Below are 27,837 nucleotides of genomic sequence, written 5' to 3' on the forward strand. Positions count from 1 at the left end.
TACAGTTGGTATAGTAATTTTAACTTGAAAATTATATGTCTACAGCCTGAAGTATACTTGAAAAGTAAAACACATTATCGCTGCCTAGAACAGAAGGAACTTACCCAGACATTCTCCTGACCTCACAGAATAATATACTGCGCATGTGGCTTTGTAAAGTGCGGTGAAGGTCAGTAGCAAGAAACTCCAATTGGTTGCATATATCAAGTAGGTATATGTGTGCTCTTTAAAGAAGGTTCGAGTCTCGTACACACAGTCTGCTGCAAACCATACAATAAACCCAAGTGCCACAACAATCCGGTATGTAACGTATACTTTCTGGCTGACAGGCCACTGAAAATGGACAAAAATGCTTTTCAGTTAATCAGTTCACAAACCGAGTCCATCACTTACGGAATCAGAAAGGTACACTTCAACGGTGATTTGTTCATACCCGCGTTTGTGAACAAAGCATACTTCTATAGATGCTTTCCTTTGTATTTATTGGCCGTGACAGCAAACGTATGTCTTCATTTAAAAAGCGGTACAGACAAATCAAGAGATGAACGTATTACTTTCGCCTGTATAGAGCATTGTTCATAACATTTTCAAAAAAGCGTCTGACTGCCTGTTATATTGCAAAATGTTCAGAATAGAGAGCCAGTCTGACACACACTTAGAGCAGTATCACAGGAAAAGTGGTAAAAAAGTTTCCAAATCGTCTGACTTGAAATACAATTATGTTAGATCTTGAAAAACCCTGTGTTTTCACAGGACATCTCAGATTACAAAATATTTTTTTTGCAACGTGTACTGAGAAGAATCATTAGTATGCACACGGCTCACATCAAAACAAAAGTACATTCAAATTGTCCAGTCGGAAATAGTATTTGTTGACATACATATGCATATTGATTTTCTTGCAAATGCTTTCAAGATATTTAGGAAAATAGTATATAATTTTCTTGCGGTACATGAAACAATAACACAGAGGAATAATGGATAGATCGATATTAAAGAAATACCGTAGTATCACGTTCACAACATTTCTGAGTCGCTCGATTAGATTTTGATAGTCTAGCTGAAGCGAAATTCTGAATTATTATTGAATTACTATATTGTGAGACTGACAATCGGCGATGAAAGGTATGTACAATATTCGTCCTGGTACGAATATTCGTCCTCTCATTACCGTGTTTTGCACCACAAATAATGCAATATTAATTAATTGATCAGCAAATGGTAATTTTCGCTCATATTTTATGATTTCACACTAATAATAAGCTAAAGGCATCACAATCTTGCATACCGTTGCTTTTATGGTAAATTATATAGATCAATAAACGAATCGAAAGTCATAACTGTTGTGCACAATTAGTGGTACCGGTGCAAAATGAACCTGAAAATATTCAAATCAAACTTTTGCGCTGGATACAGTAATATTAAGCTTGGGAAAGAAAACACATTTAAATCCTAACATTAATTCTGTTCACCATGACAAAAATAAAACATATCAGGATATATCTGTCAAGACAAATTCGATTACGTACTTATCGTATGTGTTTTAGGCATTCTCTGCAACAGAAAGTTATGGGCTCGTATCCGCTGAATTTTCGTCCGAAGAAAGCCGAAACGTCATACCATACGGAATAACCAATTGCCATTATAGCTCAACTACCGTACCGTCTTTATATGCATTATGATTTATATAAGCGTGTCAAACATCAACTGCTTAATTGGCGTAACTGGGAAAACTACGTATAATTATTGCTGTGTTGCTTTTAACATAAATGCCACTGAACATATTTCTGGATATAATCTCGGTAAAACTAACATGCCATGATCATCGTTCAGTTTTAGTACTCATTTAAACTAGATTCTCGCAAACTAGTACCAAATACTGAACAAACATGTTTGCAATAAACGACAATATCAACTATATTATCACTAACCAAGCACGACCCTTTTCAAATATGTGGAGATCAGCTTTTTCACCAAATTAAAATCTAGCAAACGTACATGTTTCCTCATTTACAAGTATTTTCATTATCTTCCTCAAGATCTCTTCTAGTAGTGGTCTTTCGAGCTTTGACAACACCAACAAACTTTTTGAAAAAAAAAAAGGCTGTGCTGATTAAAGCTTGTTCATGGAGTAATTAATAATTAAGAACTGTATCCAAAATATAACGCAGGTTATTGATTTCAACAATGTGTGGGTGTATCTGGCGACATACTTTACGTTTCAGGATCGGCGATTGTTTGGGGCATTTTCTTGATCAACCTACTTTTTCGTCTGCTATGATATCCATTCTAGTTAAGCATTTTGTAAAGAAAATCTTGCATATGGTCAAGAGACCATTTTCTTGTTAAAAAGTTTGTGAAATCTGATCTAAGACTTTCTGTAATTTTCATTGCAGAGGAAAATTATAAGCTGTTTTTACTTCGTAAAATGTTTCATTAACGTTTAAAAACTCAATTGAAACGGACATCAAAGTTGTTTCCGGGCGCTATTCCTAATTCCCCACCGTCATTTTGTTAAGTGCTTATGTGGGCTTTTCCACTTAAATGCCGTATGAAATAGGAACGCCGATCCATAAATCCCCACAAAATCTTCCTCGGATATGATATACAGCCGTATTGCAGACGCAATAAGAATGTTGTTTTCAAAGATAAGCATGCTTCTTCTTAGGAAATAAACATGAACTAGCATTTCCTTGTTTATAGTTAGCACATTTAGTGTCTGAGATTACAGATCATTTCACATCTACACTGAACAGGAGCTGAAAACGCACCGAAAATGTCAGACTGCATTATGATCATTAGGTCAATTTCAAATATATGCCAAGACTAAACCTAATAGTAAACAAGAAAGGCACGGATTGAAATCCTAGTCGAGTTACCGAATTTGGTCCGAGAAGGTGTCCACAAGTTAGTCGATTTGTATTTTGCAAAGGCAAAACAAAAATAGTCCAGAAACCTCAAGCGATTCCCAAACATGCTTGCAGTATTGTTCAATTTCATGTCTGCGTTTTTTTTTGATCACATGTACACCTTTCATTGTCCACCGTCGGCTTCGACGACTTTGTAGTGTCAATATCCTCAAAGCAGTAACGTATCATTTACACCCTCTCCTAAATATGTTTTACTTCCTTACATTTTCTACCAGAGTTCGGATATATGGGAAAGCTCCAGCCGATTTCTAAACAAATAAAAACGGCATCCTATGGATTCCCTTTTCTTTCGATGTCCGTACAGTTTTAAAAAAATCGTATGAGTCCTTACGGTCTCTGTACAATCGTAGCGTCTGGTCACAGTACCTACGGACTCCGTACGATTTTTAGAGGATGCAATCATAGGATATCCGTACGGATATCGCAGACAAGTCGTGCGGAGCTTGCATGGAGCCCGGTCGTACTTCGTACAGTGCTCGTGATTCGACAGAACTTGGTGGAACTAAAATATATTCAAGTTTTTATACCACCTTGAATCACAAAGTGTCCTTGATATCGTACGGACATCATACGCTGACCTTGCGAGTCCCCTGCGATAGTCATGCGAGCATCGGCAAACCTCGCAGTTTTCCAAATCCGCACGGACATCGTGCGATATCCGTACGAGCTCTTCCTGGGCCCGTGCGGTTCCCGTACGGGGCTCTTGCGAGCTGCTCCCGACTTCGAAAATCTCTACGAGCTCGTAGAGAACTCGGAAGCTCGGTGAAACATTTTTACTGAGTTCCAGAGTCCTCTACGAGTTCAAATAATCCGTACGACACTCTTACGAGTCAACGAGTTTGCCCGGCAAAATTCGACTGAAAACATACTCGTGCGGAGCTCGTAGCGTTCTTGTGACCGGGGTGTAACTTTAACAGTTGACAATGGGTTTCACAATACAAATAAGTGTTATGAAATGCCAGATGATTTCCGAAGCTTATCTGTCATTTATGGTAACAGGACTACCAAATTAGGTGTCGTGAATTCGAGACCCTTCGCCTCAAACATTTTATGGAAGAACAGCCCCGTGCATTTTTGCCTTACTGTTTGCACGCAAAAAAAGAAAAGGATATATTTTACATTTTACACTATCGGCATGACATATAATCCCCTTGAATATTCAGCAAATTAACTAACAGACCTTTATAATGAATTGTCGTTAGATGTAGAGCTGACATTGCACAGAGTGAACAATCTATTTGTTCAGTGCAATATTTCATTCATTTTGTTCAAGATATTCAATATACAATAATAAATAGACGTAATCACGGATCTGTCCATTTGTGTTCTCTTCATGTCTGTCTTGATTGATATTAATACGAAATTGAATGCCGGTAGTCTGCGTCTCTGCAAATTAAAGCCATTATCTGCAGCAAGGGATCACTAGAAGAATGTATACGTACTTCCCGTAAAACTGGAACACAGAAATCAAGATATTAAGACCAATAAATACCTTTTTGTAACAATAGCGCTATATTGTGGAAATAAAGGTATCACTACAATATTATTTGCATTTCTGTGTTGACCTGGTAACTGTTTGTTGAACATGTGCTGATAAAAAGCTTTGTAAGACTTTTTTTCTAGTTTTCGGATAAAAGTTCACTTTCATTGTACATTTAAAGACATTTTGTTTGTTTTGGGTTTGGCGCCGTTTATCAACATTAGCTCAGTAATGTAACCTAACTAGTTTTCGTGGATTCAGTACCAGTATTAACGTGCGCTCAGCATGTAACTGCCAACTTCTCCACATTACTCAAAGGCGAAGAACTAACTGACTTCAATGACATTTTTTTTTATCAAATCGTTAAACGTGAGAAAGATCCCACGAAGAGATGCAATGTCAAAATGACAAAAAAGGTATACAGTGCTATAGTATGGTAAACCTGTGAGATAAATAAGGTGTACAGTAGCCAACCTCTTAGTGAATAGACACAGGATGGACTGCACATGCCGCGGGAGGGTATTCCCTAGACATATTGTCCTTGAGAATAAACAATGCGTGTGATCGTGGAATTAGGTAGGATGCATTTAATTCTGTTTGTGTGTGTGCGTGTGTGTGTGTGTGTGTGTGTGTGTGTGTGTTCGGGTTTAACGTCTTTTTCAACAATTTGTCAGTCATATAAACGACGGTGTCTACTTGTAGCAGTGAGTACAATGCCCAACTTTATAGTGCTGCCTCACTGGAATATCAAGCCGTAGACACGTGGCATGATATCCCACCCAGTCACATTGTTCATTATATTTATAAGAATTGACAAGCGTCTGGTTGCCTGTTATTATTATAAAATTTTCAGAATAGAGTGCCAGTCTGACATACACTTAGAGTTTCAGATCGCAAGTAAAATGTTTCGTAACACATCGTCTGGCTTGAAATCAAATTACGTTGAATCTTGGAATAGCCCACATTTTTAGTTCAGTGTAATTAGCTTTTGAATAATTTTCTTGTAAATAGAGGAAACGTAAATACAGACGTAATTTCTCACTATCCCCCCCCCCCCCCCCCCCCACACACACACCCTTTCCCCTTCCGGTCTTAAAAGATAAGTACAGTATTCGCCTTGGTACGAACATACGTCCTCATTTAACCGTGAACTTAAATATAAAATGTTTTATTTATGTAATGCACCAGTAGTTTGATCAACGTTGTTCATACATGTCGTATACAGTCATCATAAAGCCCTTTAATACATGGAAAGTATTGATTTTAGTAGTAAAAAAGACGCCACAAAACAAATAACGTAACGATGTATGCAATAATGCTGAACATTTTCAAAGCAAAACTTGATCAATAAGCCATTCCTCTTCTAAACAGGCTCTTATATGTGATAGCTAGCTCATTTCCCCCCAATTTCAATCAAAAAGATCTGGAAAATTATTTCGTGTACTTGTGTAATGGTACACAGGTGTACTTGTGTAATGGTACACAGGTGTACTTGTGTAATGGTACACAGGTTATGTAATACTTATTTCACTTGAGATGGCAATATAGGGATGCCAGTTTTTTTGCTTGTTTAAATTTCATTGTAGATGCACTTTTGACATGTTGGTAGAAGAACATAAAAGAGGATATTGTATTAGCTGAGGCAGAACTCTCCAGTAAGAGTAGTTATACCAGGCCATAGCAGTATATATAAAAGTTTAAAGAAAAGATATGTGAAAAGAAAACCATCTCGTAGAAGATATATGATCCATATTTTTCAATTTATGTCAGTTTTAAAATGAGGTTAGGACAGGACTGTCTACGTGACAAGATGGTAAAAATGTATGTTTTATAAAGAACTATAAGTCATAGGATTTAATTGTTCCTTGATTTCGAATAAAAAGGGGATAATAGAAATAGAATTTTAACTCGCAAACTAGTACTGAATAATGAACAAATATGTTTGCAATAAACGACTACATTAGATTTTCGAAGAAAAAAAGGTGGACAATAGAAATAGGCCGCGTCCGTCCTTTCCGCTGCGATCAGATTTCACGAAAGCATATTGTTACAACATACAACATGTCCCAGTGTCAGTAGATACATGACTGATGTTATATGGTATATAATAGAATATAGTATAGTATATATTTCACTATAAATTTCATAAAGGACGTCATTCTTTCGACGCTATCTCTAGGTAGTACGATGCGCATTCATATATACTAAATACGTTGCATTTATATATATCCATTCAGCTGAAATAAATAGCCAATGTGGATCTTTTATATGAGCGTTCAATACATCGTTAATGATAACCTAGGCGAAAAATAATCTTATCAAAATGAATCGCAGCAATTCTCCCACAAAGCTATTGATTTAAAATCAAGCGAAAATGCATTTCTTTTTTTATATGTAAAAATGCTCCTTTTACAAAAGACACACAATACAATACAATAATAAATCCATAAGATCACTCGTCATATAAGGATATTAGGTCGAAATTAATAAGGTCAAAACAATGCATTTAAAAGCTATTGATTTAAAATCAAGCAAATATGGGTAAAATAGATAAACGTTTGATTCACATTCACCAAAAATTTCTCAAACCTCTAGTATCCGATTGGCTAATGGCCCGAGAAGGATAAGTAATAGTCTTATGAATATGTAATTACAATTTACACTTTATGCCGTCGTGTAAAAAACGTTGTATAACAATATGCAAATATTGCCATATACATTAGCTTGCTACGATAATTCATAGAAAACATGGTAGATCTATATATAATCTTCCTGGATCAATGAGCTGATGAAAGCGCGACATCACAAACATTTACGGTAACAAGATCAGAATTTGATTTATGAGTGTCGTTTTATCCTAAAACTCTTCATACTAGATACATGTATACGGCATGTCTACCTGAAATACAATTGATAAGAATTAAATCCAAAAACAAAAATAAACAAACCTGTGATTGAACAAACACTTTCGGCTCTTCATGATTTAATCCAAGACTTTCAGCCCTAAACTCGAAATTTACACATTCAATGCAATCTTCCTTTATTGCCATGTCCCAATTTGAAGTTCTAGCCTCAGTTAACAAATAATAACCAAGCTAAATCTAACGATGCATGCTAAAAGGTGTAATTGATAATCCCAGTGTACAATATGATCCTGTTCGATCGGCTTCAAAGAATGTGTCAATGTAAGTAAACATTGACAAATATAAAGCTCGGACGTTTTCTGTTTAATCATATAACTTTGTCTGCTTATACAATATCCAATTTTTCCATCCCAATAAAGATTATTTCTGTTATTGCGAGCATGCGTGACAGCTGGTGTCCGCTAACTGTCGTCTGCTGCAGGCTTTCTGTCGTGCTTCATTAACAAGACTTCTATAGAATAATGATTATCCGGAAAAAAACTAAATCTGCTCAATTGTTTCTATGGATCGCTCGGTAACGAGGACAGACTAGAACAACAAAAGTAATTCCGAATCCTAAAAATACAAATTTAGTCTATACCTTTGAGACAATGTATTAGCATTTTGTGAGACAGAATAAATAAAACAGAACGATTGAGGAAGTTTGCAAATTGCATACGTGTATATTGTAGCCTTTGAACTTAGTTTCTTTACGAGAAGTTATACATTTTAATTCTGAAAACCATCTTTATAATTTATGGCAAATTTATGAACAACATGTACGATGGTGAAACTGCATAATTAAAGGTACAATCTTTGTAAATTTTATTCGTTATCGACTTAGAGGTTGGCAGGAATAATTATATAAAGAATTATTGAAAAGCATCTGCGTGTACTTTTTTATACTCAATATTCAATATTTTGTTCTTCCGCGGCCAATTGACTGATTTACATTTATATACTTTCGACTTGCTCTTAGACTGATAAAGGACATACCATGTGTTTTGAATCGCTAATGAAATGTCGGATATTTTTATGTAGACTGAACGCACATCTGGGAATACTTCCATCCATTTCTTCTTGCAAATTTGCAAGGACAAATCAAAACATCTTGACGACACGCACACTTAAAATACAAGACTTCTTGTTGTAAACAGGAACTGTGAATCAAGAAGCATACTAACCGCAATAAGGCCAATTTAGAAAGAGTTTAATATTTCGAATTAACAGTTTTCTTTAAGAAAATAACGTGAACTTAAATTTCTTAAAGCCACAACTTATTTATTTTTCAATGAAATATCGCTGGGCACATTTTATAAAGGTAAGTAAATTCTTGTTATATTTCGAAATAAATTTCTCCTCACTGCTACTTTCTAAGAGCTATATCTCCACAACGAGAAAAGTAAGTGCTATGAAATGACTATTTTACAAGCATGATACAATATAAAAGTATTCATCTCCTTTTTAAAATAATATACAGAGTTTTGATTTAGGTAAATCAAATATTTTGCTTTTGATTACCTAAAATAAAACGAATAGTCACTTTAATTTCTTAGTCTAATAAAATACATGGATTTTTGAAGCAACCCATCAACTGTATTTTTCCGTTGCAGTCTTTTTGTTATGGGCCTACTTAAAATTTGCGATGCATGGCTCTATGGATGCAGATATAGTCTTTAAACAATTAAAACACCAAAATTGTTTGTTTTGTTATCATACAAGAATCGTTGGTTATACGATATGTTTAACCCCATGATTTTATTTGAACTTCGACGTTTTCATACGGTCGGAACGGTGTGGATATCAGATTGAGACGAGAAACACACCTAAAGACTATGAAACAATTTTAGTATAAATAGAAAAAATGCACCCGTAGGTAGAATCACCTTACCACTTGATTGACTGATATTGGACGCTTGACGTTAAGCTATAACTAGGGAGCCTATATTAGGAACACATAATCAAATTATACAAATGAAGATATATTTACAGTACAAAATACAGTTTTGTGGTATAAAAAAGTTCCAAATCAATCATCGTTATATGTAAATCGAAATGAGAATCAAGCACTGTTGATATTCCAACAAGTCAGATATTATATATGTGTACATGCATTTATTTTGAAATATATTCAACATTTCGCTCACCCTACCAGTAGCGTTAAGTCGTACGCTCTATTCAAAGACATCAAAACAAACATTTTTGACTGGCTTCTATGACATATAGACAGATTTTGTATCTTCCACAACGATGATAATCACCGCTGTTCTTTATCATTATTGCAGATATAATTCAGTTAAACCACTGACTTTGTCTCGTTGGGTTGCTATCGCTCTTAGAAATTGGTCGTGGTGTGCAACTCCACGTACTTGGATTCAGTGTTAATATATTTCCTGGTCCTTTGTGATCATGGAGACATTTTGACTGTTTGTTGAACGATGCTGGCGAAAAGCTTCGCAGGGCGTTTTTTCGGGTAATAGTTTACACCCCCATGTACATTTAAAAATATTTTATTTTGGGTTAGTTTTCGACAGAAGCTCAGCTTTGTAATGGATTCAGTATTAACATGTTCTCAACTGCCGACTTCTCCACGAGAATCAAAGGCGAAGAACGAACTTACTTCAGACTCTTTTATCAAACACAATCATTTCACAATTCCATTGCGGAAGCGGCGCAAAGATTCCACGAGGAGGTGCAATGTTAAAAGAATAAAAGGTATACAATGCTTTAGTAGAATATTAGATAAGAGGTACAGTTGTTATAGATAAATAAGGCCAGCCTAAGTGAATAGACAAAGGCTGGGCTGGAATGTACATGCCATGGGGGGGGGGGGGGGGGTATTCCACAGACATATTGCCCTTGTGAAGAAAGAGTATGAGTAGTAAAATGTGTATGATTGAATTAAATAGGACGCATTTAGTTCTGAAAAAAAAAAACAGAGTTGTGGAGACGGCGTTGTTTTAGGATTTAGCTAGTTTATGGGTAGGTATCATGTGGAGTGACACTGCTTGTGAAGTCGCTTAGCGTGTTACCGACCAACTTATCATAAACTTATCATTTCAGTTTTACGTGTTAAGGACTTTTGGCCAGGATGCCAAACAGCTGAACAGTATTCAAGTTTATGTTTGGCATAGGCACATTATTTTTTCTTTTTTTGTTCAGTTTGTTTCGACATTTCCCCTGCAAAAGCGGAGACAGATTTCGTCCTCTTATGCAATATCATTATATGGGGTGACCATTTTTAGGTATTTAGAGATATCTTCCCAGGGCATTTAGCGGCATCCGTACTTTTTAGTTCAGTGGCATATAGAGCGTATAGGAAACCATAAGGTTATTTTTCTAGATAACCTCAAGACCCGCATTTATCAGGTTTGAAATCAATGGACTAGCCCCTTCCCACTGTTCAACAGGCTTCCAAGCAAGAACTTTTGACACCACATGAATTAAACGTGAAAAATATCTTTTTGCTTTGAAATAGCTTAACGTTTCGTGAATAAGATGTGAATATTAAAAGATCTTAAATGTTCTTATTCACCTCTGAAAATATTCTATTTATTTTTTACAGACACAGCTTCAGAAGCCAAGTAATTGTAAAATATTTCGTAATATATCCTCTGGCTTGAAATCAAAGTACGTTGAATCTTGGAACAGACTACATTTTCAGTGAAATTAGCTATTGAATTATTCTCTTGCAAAGCGAAGAAACGTTAGTCTATACGCGGGTAGGTATCCAGACGTAAGTTCTAACTACCCTTCGTTCTTACATCAGGGTCATCAAAAGGAAGTCATTGTCGCCTGGTCACATTGAAAGATAAGTACAATATTCGCCTTGGTACGAAAATTTGCCCTCTCTTTACAGAGAAATTAATCATAAAAATGTTTTATTTATGTAATGCAACAGTAGCTTTATCAACTGTCACCAGACCAGAAAGAGAAGAAATAACACTGTACATGTTATATCCTACCCCTGGGTATACTATAAGAACCACGGTCATGAACAGGAAAATGTATTAACTTTAAACATAATTTCATTCTTAAATTAGTGGGAAAACCGATATAAAAACACATGTATTGTACGTTATAATATAAAAGGAAAGTAATTTCATGTAACAACAAAAAATAATGTTAACCTGGGTGCCTGTGAGCTTGACCTTGACACATTCTCTTGTAATGGTGAATATTTATGCCAAGTTATTTATCTATACATACATGCATACAAAAGTTACATACCAGACAAAAAAATACAAAACATATTTTATCTATCAAGGTGACCTTGACCTTCAGCTAGAGGCCTGAGTCTTACATGCAACAAATCATTTTGTTATTGTGAGTGTTTGTGTCTCCCTCCATGCAAAGTAAGTTACTGACCAGACCCAACAAATGACGTATTATCTTTGACCTCTTTGAGTGACATTGACCTTTAAGTCAGGGATCTGCCTGGGTCTTGCACCTGACATACTCTCTAATTGTTGGGAACATTTGTGACAAGTAATTTTGAAACCCCTTAATGAATCATAGAGTTATTGACCAGATATGAAACTGATGCTTTAAACCTGCGACCTCCAAGTGTTACCTTGATCTTGGAGCTAATTAAGTGTTTGGGTCTTGTGCAGGACACGTCATCGCATTATGGGGAACATTTGTGCCAAGTAATTTCAAAATCCCTTGATTAATGGTAGAGTTATGGACCGGACAAGAAACAGACCATGTTAACATTTGACCTTTAAGTGTGACACTGACTTTAAAGCTAGAGATCTGGCTATTGCGCATGACACGTCGTCCTTTTATGGGCAAGATTTGTACCAAGTTCTTTCAAAAGCTCTTCATGGATGTCAGAGTTATGGACCGGACACGAAGTGTGACGGACGGACGGACGGTTGGACGGACGGACGGACGGACGGAAAAACGCAGCCCTATTCTATGTCTCACTTTTCTTCTTAAAAAAAGGCGGGGGACAATAAGAATTAATGAAAAACAAAACAAGGATCATTTATTATTCAGGTGCCATTCACGTACAACCCATTATACATGTATATTTCCGGATAGAATCTCAGCAAATCTAAAATATCATAAGATTGAAAGTACGCGTATTCGCACTTCTGACAAAGAGCTCTTGTAAACATGAAAAATCCTGATCATCAACTGTCTAATTTTTTCGAGTTTTTTTTTAGCAAAATTAATAATTTTAAAGTTAGATTATCGCAAACTTTGGCCAGTGATATAACTCTTTAGCACCATTAGATATTTGCAAACTAATATACACTTAACGACTGTGATTCTTTTCCGTCCGGTCCATAGTCAAAACTATTACCCGAGGTTCCAAGAAAACATTACCTAAACCATCAATAAGCAATTCCTATTCTAAACAAGCTCTTAATATGTAGAAGCTAGCTCACTTCTCCTCCAGTTTCAATCAATAAAATCTGTAAAATCAATTGATGTACTCGTGTAATGGTAGACATGTTATGGAATACTTTTTCACTTCAGAAGGCAATATAGGGGTGCCAGTTTTTTGGTTAAATTTCATTGTGTGTACTTTTGACATTTTAGTAGAAAAACATAAAAGAGGATATTGTATTAGCTGAGATAGAACTCGGTTGCAGAATGAGTAGAAATACCATGTCATAGTAGTTTATGTAATTCTATAGAAAAGAAATATGTCGACCTAAACATCTCTTAGAGGATACATGACCTATATTTTCCATTTTATGTCAGTTTCAAAATGAGGTGAGGACAGGACTGTCTGTGTGACAACATGGTGAAAAAGAACTAGGATTTAGTTGTTCCTTGCTTTTTGAAGAAAAATGGGACAATAGAAATAAGATATAGAGAATCCATCATTGGTCTTCGGTTAAGATCAGAAAATCCCAACCCGAGGGCGCACCGCTCAGGTCTTAAACGAGGCTAAGCCGAGTTTAAGACTTGAGCGGTGCGCCCGAGGGCTGGGATTTCCGATCTTCACCGAACACCAATGATGGATTCTATTTCTCACTTACCACAACAGAAACAATAAAAACAAGCATAAAAATATGAAACTACTTAAAACAAGGGAAATTGACGTCCGTAAGCAGAAGTGACGTCATGACATTTCAGTGACGTACAATAACAAAGTCCCGCTTTAGTTTTATCGTTTGTAGCGTAACGGTACGTTCTTATCATAAAGTAATGAATTTTGAATCGAGAAATACACTATAAGGAACGGAGAGAAAAGATAAAGGTACCTGATTTTTAATTATTTTACATAAGTAATATGAATATTCAGTGCATGAAGTAGTCCGTCACAGGAGTGTGGGATAACCCATGTGAGATAAGATTTTCCAGCATTGCTAAAACTAGAGATTTTTCTGTCCGATAAGTGAGAAAAGACTTTCACGAAAGCATATTGTTACAACATGTTACATCCCCCAGTGTCAATAGATACATGACTAATGTTAAATTAAAATATGGTATATGTCATATATTTCACTATAATATTTCATAAAAGACGTTATTCTTTCGACGCTTTCTCGATGTAGTATGATGCGCATTCGTAGGTACAAACTACGTTGCATTTCATATATATGAATCCACTAAGTTTGAATAAACAGCTAATGTGAATCTTTTATATGTGCGTTCAATAGCTACATAATAAGAAAACCAGATTCTGGCAACGTTAATGTTAATATAGGGGAAAACTTAAGGCATCGCCTACGGTGGCAGCCATTTGACTCAAAATTTTACATGCAAATTTTAGTAAAAATAAAAGATGACTAAGTGGTAGCTATAAAGTCAATAAATTTGTCATAATTATGTTTTAAATATCTATGTGAACATATGCAAGTAGAAAGATGTGCATTTCACTACCTGTATTATGCCTTTATTCGATATTTTTTATGACACAATTTTGCAATTTTATCTGCAGTCAAACTCAATATATATTCAATACATTTCAAAGATAATTACAGCCAATTGTAAAGCAGACCGTGAAGAATAAAGTCTTCAGAAATTATTTTGAAATTTTACCTGATTACTGAATTATACACAAAAATCCCAACACCATCAATTTATCCAATTTGTGTTATCTGTTCACACATAATTTACATGTATATAAACAGGTGATATTATAGGATTATGTATAGGTTTACCTGGCTACCTGTAGTCAGTAGTGCATGTACAAACAACATTTTAAATTAAATTTACATGGGGTTGTCTTTTTGTGTGTAATGCAATAACCAGGAACTATTTCGACAAAAATCCGTAGGAGTTTGCAGTATACATATTGTACTATGAAATTAACTAAATTTTGTCTTTGTAATATTTTTTATATTGGAGTTCTACTGCACATAAAATTTCAATATTTTGGGGTAAATTTTCGGTCTAAACGAGACTCAAATATTTTACAAGCGGCATATGTACTATAAATCATCATATGTTTCTTATGTTGATGATAATTTGACCAGCTGTTAAGGCTTTAGTGCAATTTTCAAGAGAAAAATACTCGGCCTGAAAATATGAACTGATACTGAGTTGTGACTGTGGCGATGCCTTAATCTTATCAAAATGAATAATAGCAATTCTCCCACAAAGGTATTGATTTAAAATCAAGCGGTTAAACGGATAAATGTTTGATCTGACAACACCCACCAGTTAATCAACATGCATTTTTTTGTAAGTAAACATGCTCCTTTTACAAAAGACACATCATAAAATACAATAATGAATTTAAAAGATCACTCATCATATAAGGCCGAACACCGAACTGAAACATATTATAAGGCCGAACACATATTAAATCAATTATGATTTAATTAATAAGGTCAAAGCAATTCATCTAAAAGATTATTAATTTCAAATCAAGCAAATATTGCTAAAATGGAGAAGAGTTTTGATTCGCAATCACCAAAATGTCTCAAACCTCAAGCATCCAATTGGCTAACGGCATGATTGCACTCTGAGACGTGTTTCCAAATTTAGTTTTTATAACCTTTGAGGAGATCTCTGTGGAAGAGACGAGAATGACACAAAGATACAATTATGTAAACCAATTACTTGAGAGAGAGAGAGAGAGAGAGGTGTAATACTTTTCTGATATACACACATTATGCAGACGCCCTAGTAACGTTATACAGAAATATGCAGATATTGTCATAAACTGTGACTGAACAAAACCTTTCGGCTCTTCATGATTTAATCCAAGACTTTCAGCTTTAAACTCGAAATGTACACATTCAATGCTTCCTTTATTGCCATGTCCCAATTTCAACTTCTATTCCCATTGAACAAAAAGTAATAATTAACCAAGTAAATCTAACGATGCATGCTAAAAATTGATAATTTCATTGTGCAATATTATCCTCTTCGATTGGCATCAAAGACCGTGTCAATGAAACACTGTAAGCTCGGACGTTTTCTGTTTAATCAAATACTTTCTTAGCGCTTATACAATCCATTTTTTCCATCCCAATAAAGATTTTTCTGTCACTGCGGTGTCCGCTAACTGTCGTTCTGTTGTGCCATCTATAGGCTAATGATTATCAGGAAAAACTCTATATCTGCACATTGTTTCAGAAGATGACTCAGTACAGAGGACAGACTAGAACAACATAAGTAATTCTGAGTGCTAAAAAAGCAAATTCAGTCTTCCTTTGAGACAATTTATTTGCATTTTGTGAGACAAATTAGATAAGACAGAATGATCGGGGAAGTTTGCAATTGCATACGAGTCTATATTGTAGACTTTTGACATAGTTTCCTATACATTTTAATTCTTAAAACAGTCTTTATACTTTACGGCAAATGTATGAATAACATTTGTACCATGACTATCTCCATATTTTAACATCATTTTTTTTTTGTATATTTTATTCATAATCTATTTGGCAGAGTGTTTTGCAGGAAATATTTATGAAAAGAATTATTGAAACGCATCTACATATATATATACAAAATATTCAACATTTTGTTCTTCCGCGACCGAATGACTGAACTTACCACTTGATCTGACATATTATGTGTTTTGAATCGCTAATGAACACATTATTCTGATGTAATTACGTAAATGTCGGGTATTTTTACGTAGACTGAACGCACATCTGGTATCCTGGATGTACCAATTACCGGTGTATTAATGATTGATATTCCACAATACATGACATTTGATTCATATGCTTATTAAAATTAAACTCATTTTCAAGAAAAAAGTATTTTCTTTTCATTAAAAGTTAATTTTATTCACCTGGGAACAGAATTATCGTCAATAATAGGTCATGTTTTGACCTACCATGGTCGCCATCTTGGATGTTTACAGTTACCTGTTACCGGTGGAATTGTGGGAAATAATGCTACTGCATTAAACTTCCATCCAGAAACACAAAAATAACAAGTAAACACAGCTTAAAGTTCTGGCTACTGGATTATTTAATCTGCTGTGGAGAAGAACAGTATATTATAACATGAATAAAATAAATGAATAATATCACAAACAGCACTTTGTCACATTTTTGTCAAAATCTCTGATAAACCAGAATTATCACATTCAGTGGTAATTTAAAGAACTCATCATGACTCTTTAAAAACTTCACAGCACAGCAGTATTTCAGGTGTGTCCAATGACCACACTTATCACACTTTAGCTTGTAACTGTAATGAAATAAACAAAAAACCTTACCACATGCATAACATGCACACAATATTGAATGAAATTTGATTTCTCAGTTCTTAACAATGAAAGGTCGGAAGTTTAGTCCAGTAGTATTGTTCATCAAAAAGGGCGCCAAAAAGCGGATGGGTGAGGCAGTGCTTGATGACGTCATTTACAAGAGGAAACTCCTTCTGTCACTTACTTTCTGGGGAATTATTCATAATTCATTGAGTGTTATTGAAGTTTATCAGTAAAGTACACTGGAAAAACATATTTTCTATCAATTCATATAGAATAAATAAGTAACTTACCTTTATGAAGGACATATTTCACGGAAGATACACTTGACGAATAGTCGTGTAATTTTGTAAACAAAGGATTCCGGAAGTGCTCTTCAGGAAGTAAATATTCGAGATTTTCGGATTGCACCGGTAATAGGTAACCACCGGTAATAAGTGATGTGGGGATAATACTTACATCCATTTCTTCTTGCAAATATGCAAGGACAAATCAAAACATCTTGACGACACGCACACATAAAATACAAGAATCAAGGTTGTAAAATGTTTTGACAAAACAGGAAGTGTGATTCAAGAAATATACTAATCGCAATAAAATTGAATTTTTAAGACAATTTTGAAAGAGCTCAATGTTTCGAATTAACAAGTTCTCTTTAACAAAATAACTTGAACAGAAATTTCTTAAAACCACAACATTTTCATTTCTCAATAAAATATTACTGGACAAGTTTTCTAAACGTAAGGTAACCCTTGTAATATTTCGAAATAATTTTCACTCCACTTACCACTTTTTAAGAGTTCTACGATATGGTTAATTTACAAGCGCGATACAATTTAAAAGTATTTATTTTGGTTTAGGTCAAGTAAACTGTTAAATCTGCTTTTGATAACCTTAAATAAAACGAATGTTCAGCTTTAAACGCTTGGTAGAATAAATCAAGTTTTAATTGTATGACAAACAATTATTATCTATATTCAAAGTCTTAACTATTGAATAAAATCTGTAAAAAGATCCTTTGGAAGCAAAGAATGCAACCAAGCGGAATAATAACAGACTTGGTTTGATTGAGTCTGTTCACGAGAGGTAATGAAATTTGCAACACCTCACGTCCCCTAGCACCGGCTTAATTGAAATTCTATAACACAATTACTGAATGGACTCTATGATCCCAAAGGACCAGAAAGTATAACAACGCTAAAGCACCAGAGGTGTTGGTTTTGTAAACGACCAAACAAGAATCGTTGGTAATACGATATGTCAAACTTCAGCTTACGCGTTTCATATGGTCGGAACAGTGTGGATATAGATTGAGTATAGACTGTGAAATTATTCTAGTACAAAATAGGGAAATAATGCGTCTGTCTCTTAAAGACTGTAGGTGGAATCACCTTACCGCTTAATTGATTGATACTTGACGCTTGACGTCAAGCTATATTTATGAAGCCTATATTTGGAACACATAATCAAATTATACAAAAGAAGATTGTATTTACAGTACAAAATACGGTTTCCTGGTACAAAAACGGTTCCAAATCAATCATCGTTATTATGTAATTTCAAAAGAGAATCAAACACTGTTGGTTTTAGTATTTCAATAATTTAGATATTAAGAATATGTACATGCATATATTTTGAAATATATTTAACATATAGTTAACCTACCTGTAGCGTAAAGTTGTACGTTTTATTTAAATTCATCAAAAACAAATATTTTTGACCGCCTTCAATGACAAATTAAAGTAGTTTGGATAGAAATGTTTTCTACGATGTAGAATTTGATTAAACTTTTTCTACAATGTAGATTTTGATGAAAATTCTCACAGTTGTAAATCAAGTCGTGGCTTATATTATAATGAAATAAAATGTGTAGGTCCGTTTGCTTATTTTTGAAATATTTGACCATGATTAAAGTGAACCGAACATTTCACGCTAATTTTAAGACATTATTTCGAATCATTTAACGTGTCATATGTTTTAATATCATATTTTGGCTTTAGAAATGTAGCAACAGTGCAATAATAAATTTACTCACAGGTTGCGATTAATTCATAAAATGATTTTCATTTCCGTACGCCGAATCCAGGCTTTATTCTACGTTTTCCGGATAAATGACGTTACGCCATCGCATCCGGTTTATCAAACGTGCAGAACTACCTTAACAAAGTTTATAATTTACAAAGCGATGATAATTCTTGTTCTTTATCATTATTGCAGATATAATTCACTTTAACCATTTACCTTGTCTCGTTGTGATGCAATCGTCGTAGTGTGCAACTCTCCATACTTGGTTAGTATATTTTCTGGAGTCAACTCAATATCTGTGTATTATAATTCCGCTTCATACGTAAAGGATGATGCACTTAGCATAACCTCTAATGAACACATTTAATCAAACCGAGTCTGCGACTGCATTCAGCGCTTTCATAGGATGTTCTTAAAGATTTTATTAACTATCGCAACAGCAATCTTTAAGTGCCGCGGCGCGGCCGTAAAAGTATCCCCATACATAGATATTTTGTTGTTATATTTTCTGGACCTTTGTGAAAATGGAGTCTATTCAATATCATTTGTGTAACAGAATTCGAACTAAGCCGGTTCTTTTTGGAGTGTGTGTAAGGTGAGGAGTGCGGGGGTGGGGTGGGGGGGGGGGGGGGGAGTCCTATTGCCTATTGGAGGGAGATAATGGAGTCTATTCAATATATTTCGTGGCTAATGACATGTCTGCATTCTTAGATTGGTCTCTAAACAAACTTCTACAGTGGCTTATGACATGTCTGCATTCTTAGATTGGTCTCCAAACAAACTTCTACAGTGGCTAATGACATGTCTGCATTCTTAGATTGGTCTCTAAACAAACTTCTACAGTGGCTAATGACATGTCTGCATTCTTAGATTGGTCTCTAAACAAACTTCTCCAGTGGCTTATGACATGTCTGCATTCTTAGATTGGTCTCCAAACAAACTTCTACAGTGGCTAATGACATGTCTGCATTCTTAGATTGGTCTCCAAACAAACTTCTACAGTGGCTAACGACATGTCTGCATTCTTAGATTGGTCTCTAAACAAACTTCTGCAGTGGCTTATGACATGTCTGCATAGATTGGTCTCCAAACAAACTTCTACAGTGGCTAATGACATGTCTGCATTCTTAGATTGGTCTCCAAACAAACTTCTACAGTGGCTAATGACATATCTGCATTCTTAGATTGGTCTCCAAACAAACTTCTACAATGGCTTATGACATGTCTGCATTCTTAGATCGGTCTCCAAACAAACTTCTACAGTGGCTAATGACATGTCTGCATTCTTAGATCGGTCTCCAAACAAACTTCTACAGTGGCTTATGACATGTCTGCATTCTTAGATTGGTCTCCAAACAAACTTCTCCAGTGGCTTATGACATGTCTGCATAGACTGGTCTCCAAACAAACTTCTACAGTGGCTAATGACATGTCTGCATTTTTAGATTGGTCTCCAAACAAACTTCTCCAGTGGCTTATGACATGTCTGCATAGACTGGTCTCCAAACAAACTTCTACAGTGGCTAATGACATGTCTGCATTCTTAGATTGGTCTCCAAACAAACTTCTACAGTGGCTAATGACATGTCTGCATTCTTAGATTGGTCTCCAAACAAACTTCTACAGTGGCTTATGACATGTCTGCATTCTTAGGTTGGTCTCCAAACAAACTTTTACAGTGGCTAATGACATGTCTGCATTCTTAGTTTGGTCTCCAAACAAACTTCTACTGTGGCTAATGACATGTCTGCATTCTTAGGTTGGTCTCCAAACAAACTTCTACAGTGGCTAATGACATGTCTGCATTCTTAGATTGGTCTCTAAACAAACTTCTACAGTTGCTTATGACATGTCTATATAGACTGGTCTCCAAACAAACTTCTACAGTGGCTAATGACATGTCTGCATTCTTAAACTGGTCTCTAAACAAACTTCTACAGTGGCTAATGACATGTCTGCATTCTTAGATTGGTCTCTAAACAAACTTCTACAGTGGCTTATGACATGTCTGCTTTCTTAGATTGGTCTCCAAACAAATTTGGCAGTGGCTTATGACATGTCTGCATTCTTAGATTGGCCTCTAGACATATGTCGAAAGTGGCTTATGACATGGCTGATGCTTAGATTGGTCGGTCTCTAAACATATGTCGAAAGTGGCTTATGACATGGCTGATGCTTAGATTGGTCGGTCTCTAAACATATGTCGAAAGTGGCTTATGACATGGCTGATGCTTAGATTGGTCGGTCTCTAAACATATGTCGAAAGTGGCTTATGACATGGCTGATGCTTAGATTGGTCGGTCTCTAAACATATGTCGAAAGTGGCTTATGACATGGCTGATGCTTAGATTGGTCGGTCTCTAGACATATGTCGAAAGTGGCTAATGAAATGGCTGCATTCTTAGATTGGTCTCTAAACATATGTCGAAAGTGGCTTATGACATGGCTGATGCTTAGATTGGTCTCTAAACAAATTTGGCAGTGGCTAATGATACGGCTGCTTTCTAAGAGTGGTCTCAACACATATGTCAAAAGTGGGTTATGACATGGCTGCATGCTTAAATTGGTCTCAAAACAAATGCCGAAAGCATCTAATGAGATGGCTTCATTCTTAGATTGGTCTCCAAACAAATGTCGAAAGTGGCTAATGACACAGCTGCATTCTGAAACTTGTTTCTTAGTGTTATACCAATGACGGAGTCGTGAATGAAATATATTGACAGCAGACAATGACACTGATAGATCATACCTGAATTAATACATACCATTATGCTGACCAAATACTTAAAAGAGAGAGGGAGAGAGGAAATACAAATTATATAATTTAGCCATAATGCAGCTCATCATCTAGGAATCATTATACAACAATATGCAAATATTGTCATATACTTTAGATTTCTACGATTATTTATTGAGAACATATGGTAGACCTTTGTAAACATATCTTGGATCAATGATCTGATGATTGCGTTACAAGAACTCAATCTAAGCATAAGCGTTTGACATTTGAGATCATGAATTCCTAGACATAAAATTGTCTTATACTTGATCGTAAAACCTCTCACACAGGCAAAAACGACCCTGTTAGAACCTAACTAAACCTGAAATACTTGATGTTAAGAAAAAAGCAAGAAGTAAACAAACCTGCGACTGAACAAAAACTTTCGGCTCTTCATGATTTAATCCGAGACTTTCAGCCCTAAACTCGAAATTTACACATTCCACGCAATCTTCCTTTATTGCCATATCCCAATTTGAAGTTCTATCCCCATTTAACGAAAGTAATAAAATCACTTAAACATAACGATACATGATAAAAGCTTTAATTGATAATTCCAGTTTGCAATATTGTCCACTTCAATTGGCACCAAAGAACGTGTTAGTTGAAGAAAACATCCATAATACAATACAAAGCTAGGACGTTTTCTGTTCAATCAGATATTTTATCCGCGTATAAACGTTCTACTTCCTTTTATATATCCTAATAAAATAATTCAGTTACTGTTGGCACACGTGACAGCTAGTGTCATCTGCTGCATTTTCCACTAAACTATAGCATAATGATTATCAGGAAATAAATAAATATGCCCATTGTTTCTGGGGAAAGCTCAGTAAAGAGGACAAAAGCAGGAAGCAAGAGTAATTTCGAACGCTGGGAAAGCAAATGGAGAGAAAATCATTTGCATTTCTAATACAGAATACGTGCGACTGCGAACCGCATATCTGAATGCCATAGTTTTATCGAGCTTACTTAAAAATAGCTTTAGTTTCTAGACATGTTTAGTAGAACCTATTCATTTATTGATTCAAATTTTAAAGTAAGCAGAGGTAGTTTGACAAATAATGGTACTTTTATACTTTGTGCTTACCTTGTTCAGGCACGAAAAGTTCGACACTTTAATTTTCAAAACATGAATGATGTCATCATTGTATAACACATAACCCCTAAAAACCTACATCAAGACAAGAACTCCAGAAAAAAATAATATGACATGAAAGTTCCGATAACATGAACGTTTTCACATCATTTTGATGACGTATTCTAAGTTTCATTGCAGTTGGACGGTAACCGTGTTCAGATGCAGGTGTGATATTTTGAAATCAAACAAAGAAAAAGAGAACCAAATAATCGGACATGAAAATCCTGATAATAAGCGCATGTACACTTTATGTTGATGATTATTTGTATATCAAGTGAACTTTCAATTGAATGGATGCTGTGGGAACAGTTTAGTATACAAGAACTCGTGACGGACGGATGGACAGTTCATACACTATATGCCTCCTGGGTCTTTGACACCGGGTGTATAGCAGTTTATGCATGTATGCTGACAAAGTTGTGCCACAGTCAAAGTCCGTATTGACTGTTCCAAATATTAAAAGTTGAAGTTTTAATATCAACTAAAATGAAACTCAAAGATTTGGTATACTTTTACTACACGCTGAGTAAAATTACTTACAATCTATAAGGACGTTTCAATATCACGCAAATATCGCAAAAGTCCTTGTTACAGTTTAGGCCATGTTTTGTTTTATTTGTTTTAAAGAACACTATAACTATGTTTCTATGGAAAGTTTTAAGTTGTTGTAAACAAATATTTATCAATATGAGATATTCTTCTGTGACCAAATACTACAAAGTTATGTATTTAAAACAAGCTCCATACGTCTAAGATAATATCAGTTAAAGAAAGAATTTTACATGCACATTTCACACAAAATAACTTGAAACTTTATCATCATTTTCCCCATTTTCTCTTTGAGATTAGTTACGACCGGTGCAGATATTTATGAAGCATTATTAATATCTTTTCATAGAACGGTATCTTAGAGCAGACAAAAACATTTATTTTGCTTTATTTACGGGGGTCGGTTGGAAAATATCCGGATTGTTTTGCTTTTAAAAAAAAACGTTTAATATTTTTCAAAAATTCTTTTATTCTTTTTCACAGTACTCCCCACCTACGTCTATACACTTCTGCCATATTCACGGGAGCTTTTGTATTCCCTCTGCAAATAGACCTACTACTGCGGTACCGATTTACAGCTGAAATCAAAGGCGCCATGGACTTATATTTGTTTCTTTTTTCAGTTCTGGAAACAAATAAAAGTAGCAGGGGGTGGGTGGGTTTTACGTGGGAGGGGGGGAGGGGGGGGGGGGAGCAATTTCTTGGCTGTACGGAGGGTAGGACAACAATTTCAACTTGAAGGAGTTGATAAGTTCTTCCGTAGATAAGGCTGTATGAGAGTTGACATTGTCATGCAAAAGAAGGACATTTTTTTCTGGACTAGTCTGGGACGCAACTTTTTCAATTTTTCTTTGAGTTTGTTTTTTAAGACTATTACTGAATAGCATCTAACATTCACAGTTTGACATTTTGACATGAAATGAGCCAGTATTATTCCACGTGAAACTCAAAAAGCAACCAGCATAACCAGACAGCTTAAACTTCCTGAAAAGTGGGGAACCAGCTCGTTTCCACTGCTTTAACTGAGCATTTGTAATGAACCCACGACAATATAATTCAAAAACTTTTTTTCATCACGGTTAAAATGCCTCAAATGTTCTTTTGCTATAGTAACTCTGGATGCCTTTAGTCAGTTGTTCGGTACCCACCTAGCACATACTTTGCTCATACCTAATTATATTCGCCACCACTGTAGGGGTCAATGATCAGCGGGCCTCCCTGGCCTAAGCTTTTCCTCAAGCTTATCCTGTCCTGTCTAAACTGTGAAACCACGCTAAAAAGGTTGAATGGAATATGCAGGCTTTAGAAAGTATTTTATGCAACCTTTGAAAAATGTGGCAAGGTTTTTAACCCTCTAAAAGCAGGGATTTTATTACAGATATTTGTTCCTCCAGCTTAGAGTCCACGGTAGCCCTAATTTGTTAAAATGCTAAAAACTTCGTGTATATCACACTTCTCATTTAAAATAAACTAACAGATTTATAAGCGATAAACCCTTATACAAATGCAACAACAGGATGCTGTTATTATAACGCAAGAGTCCCCTATGAGTAAAGTAGTTCTAACTGCCTAGTTTGATTTGTACACTGTAAACTAAATGATAGTATGACGAAGATTTAGGCTGATGTTTGTAGAATGCTGTATCTAGAATCGCTAATAAAAGCAGTTTATTTTTTTCTGTTTTAAGTACATGAAATTCCGTAATATTCCCAGCCATTTTCCTTGTAAATATACAACGAATGGAAAAAATTAGCCTGACGGACAAACACATGAGGAGTACAAAGGCTTAGCTCTTAATAGTTTTTGACAAAACTGAAGCTGTTAAACAAGGTACATAGTAAACGCATAGAATTTTGCTAGAACCTATTTTCTTTAAGACAACAAATATTTCGGAGAAGTTATAGTAATATTTGGCATGTAAGGTCATGTCTTAGTTCGTATATTTGCAGTTGTCAACTATCTGAGAAAAATAAAACGTGAGCGGTAAACGGTTATTCCTGCCCAGTTTAATATGAAGATTTCTCTATAACTTGCGTAAGGTCCTTCTTTTTATCTATACGTTTGTACAAGGGCGTGTTTTCATATGTAAAAAGCATTTATAAATATTGTGTGACCGAGATATTAACCAATATTCACTGAACAAAACAGCTAACCCGCCATTTGTTATTTTGCAAATATCTGAAAAATTAGTTAATTGAAATTAAGCGTACGCCACACAATATATTATAGAAGCTCGAAGTTTCGATACAGTTAAACAACCAATTCGGAAGAAAATGACATAAAACAAAATAACGTCGTCCCGTTCCCTATCGAAAAAGACCACTTGATATATTTATGATATTTTAAAATCATTTTCTGGTAAAACATGAAAATCTACACCATTATATTCTTATAAATGGTATCCGTCCATTTTCTAAAAATACAACTTTTTGTGTATTTTTGTGACATTTTTTTTTTTAAAATAGGATGTAGTAGTAAAATGAATGAAATAATATCTTTGCGAAATTCCACATTTTTTAAATGTTGACATGTAATTAATAACACTTTGATCAAATTGTGCCTTGATGTTTTTTAAAAAGGTATTTTCAGAATATTTAAGACTTTTTTTAGCAATATAGCAAATGGCAGGTTAGTGTTTTGTTGAGTTACAGCTTAAATAAAAAAGACAATGTAGATCTTTTCACGTGAGCGTTCCGTATTTACAAGATTAGATAGTAAGTTCCTGAAATTGTTAATGATAAAGTTGTGGGAACTTTAATTAATGAACCTGGATTGATTTCAAAGTGATTATCTAAGAAAGCTATTGACTTGAAATCAGGCAAATATAGTTTACAAAAAGATAAACGTTTCGTCCGTTTTCACCAAAAACTCTCACAGCTCCAGCATGACTCTGGTAAGATTGGCTATTCGAAAGTGGCTAATGACATTACTGCATTCCAGGACACTAACTCAGTAACTAACTTGGGGCATTGCGCACATATAAATCCTATCTGACATTTTAGATACCATTATACAGATCAGTTACTCAGAGGGAGAGAGAAAGAAATTAATACTCCTGAGCTATATTCTTTACTATTTACACATCGTCCAGAAAACGTTACACAACAATACGTTAATATTATCATAAAAGCTTACAATGACATATGTGTCAGAATAATTTGTATATTTAATATATTGATAACGTAACACATAAGCACAGATAGTGCTTGACTCCCTTTTCAGGTTATCATTGCTATAATTATTGTTGAATTGCTGTTAATAATAGAATTTGGGTCATTTGTGACTGATTTGGGTTCATTATGTGGATGGCTGGGTCCCAGCTTCGCACATTATGCCATATACAAAAATTAAAGGGAACCAGATATTTGATAGAGACGGTACTCGTTGTAAGACACTATGTATAAATTTGGACCAATCAGAAACAAGTTCTAAAAATAGCACGTCTGCTGGGGTATAAATAGGTAGATGAATGATAGAGAGCTCATTTCGGTATCCAGCGGTGGAAGAAGACATATCGAGGATTCAACTAATAATTTATCCCAGTACCTTGATAAGGAAGTTATTGCAACTACACTGTCAGGGCGGATAAATTATTAAAAGGAAAAAATAGAAGTTCGTAGACTAAAGAAGAGTAGCAGAATTTCGATAAGGTTTCGAGCTATAGGGCCAGCGCATAGGATTTTAAAACCCTTAAGGGTAGTTGAAGGGCTATAGACGATGCATATATAGGCTGAGCATCGGGAAGCTGAGACAGAGACCCAGAGTCTGGTAATCTACTGCGGATAGTAGGAGGTTCCAGCTTATAGACGGTTCAGCATTATTTGCGAAGTACAGCCAAGGCATCAGGGATATACCTATATGGTAGTTGAATGCTAGTTGATAGTATATAGGCGCTGAACATCCAGGAGTCAGGGCAATCATATAGAGTTGAGAAGACAGAGGCCGAGCATCTATGCGATAGGACTGTATGTTGTTGATTCAAAGACATTGTCTGACGGGAACTTCACAAAAAGACAGTTAAGTATAGTCTCCAGCCTATAAGGGTTGAGCTGATTGAAAATTGTTGGTTTTTAAACATTTAGTGATTTGCCTGATCCCTGAAATTGTCTAGCTCATAATAGAATCATTACAAATCATTGGTATACAAATTTCATTTAGGCAAGGTAGCAGAGGAAAATTCTATATATGAGATATTTGGTCTCACCAGCTATACGTTTGAACAAAGGACAATCTATTTCGTTTGTCAGCTAGTCTAAGACATAGTCACCTTAGAGATAGGACCCATTTCATTGTTCAAGATACTAAAGGCGTAGGCACTTCCCTGGGTCATATAACCAGTATCCTCACAATATGGTAGACCTATATATGAACTTCCTAGATCAATGAGCTGATA

At 35.2% G+C, this 27,837-nt stretch overlaps 1 protein-coding gene across 4 annotated transcripts in view; it reads right to left on the reverse strand.

Moving 5' to 3' along the window:
- LOC123529969 (protein rolling stone-like) overlaps positions 1-27,837 on the reverse strand; it is a 52,351-nt gene that overhangs the window by 6,903 nt on the left and 17,611 nt on the right. For 2 of the 4 annotated variants that reach the window (XM_045310613.2, XM_045310611.2), the window contains exon 2: positions 105-333. In XM_045310613.2, coding sequence (XP_045166548.2) covers positions 105-333 — 229 coding nt within the window. Of the gene's footprint in view, positions 1-104; positions 334-7,358; positions 7,735-22,119; positions 22,586-27,837 lie in introns of those variants that run through there. The other 2 variants (XM_045310612.2, XM_045310610.2) reach the window with 2 other exon arrangements.

Source organism: Mercenaria mercenaria, chromosome 13, assembly GCF_021730395.1.
Source record: "Mercenaria mercenaria strain notata chromosome 13, MADL_Memer_1, whole genome shotgun sequence".
Classification (NCBI taxonomy): Eukaryota; Metazoa; Mollusca; class Bivalvia; order Venerida; family Veneridae; genus Mercenaria; species Mercenaria mercenaria.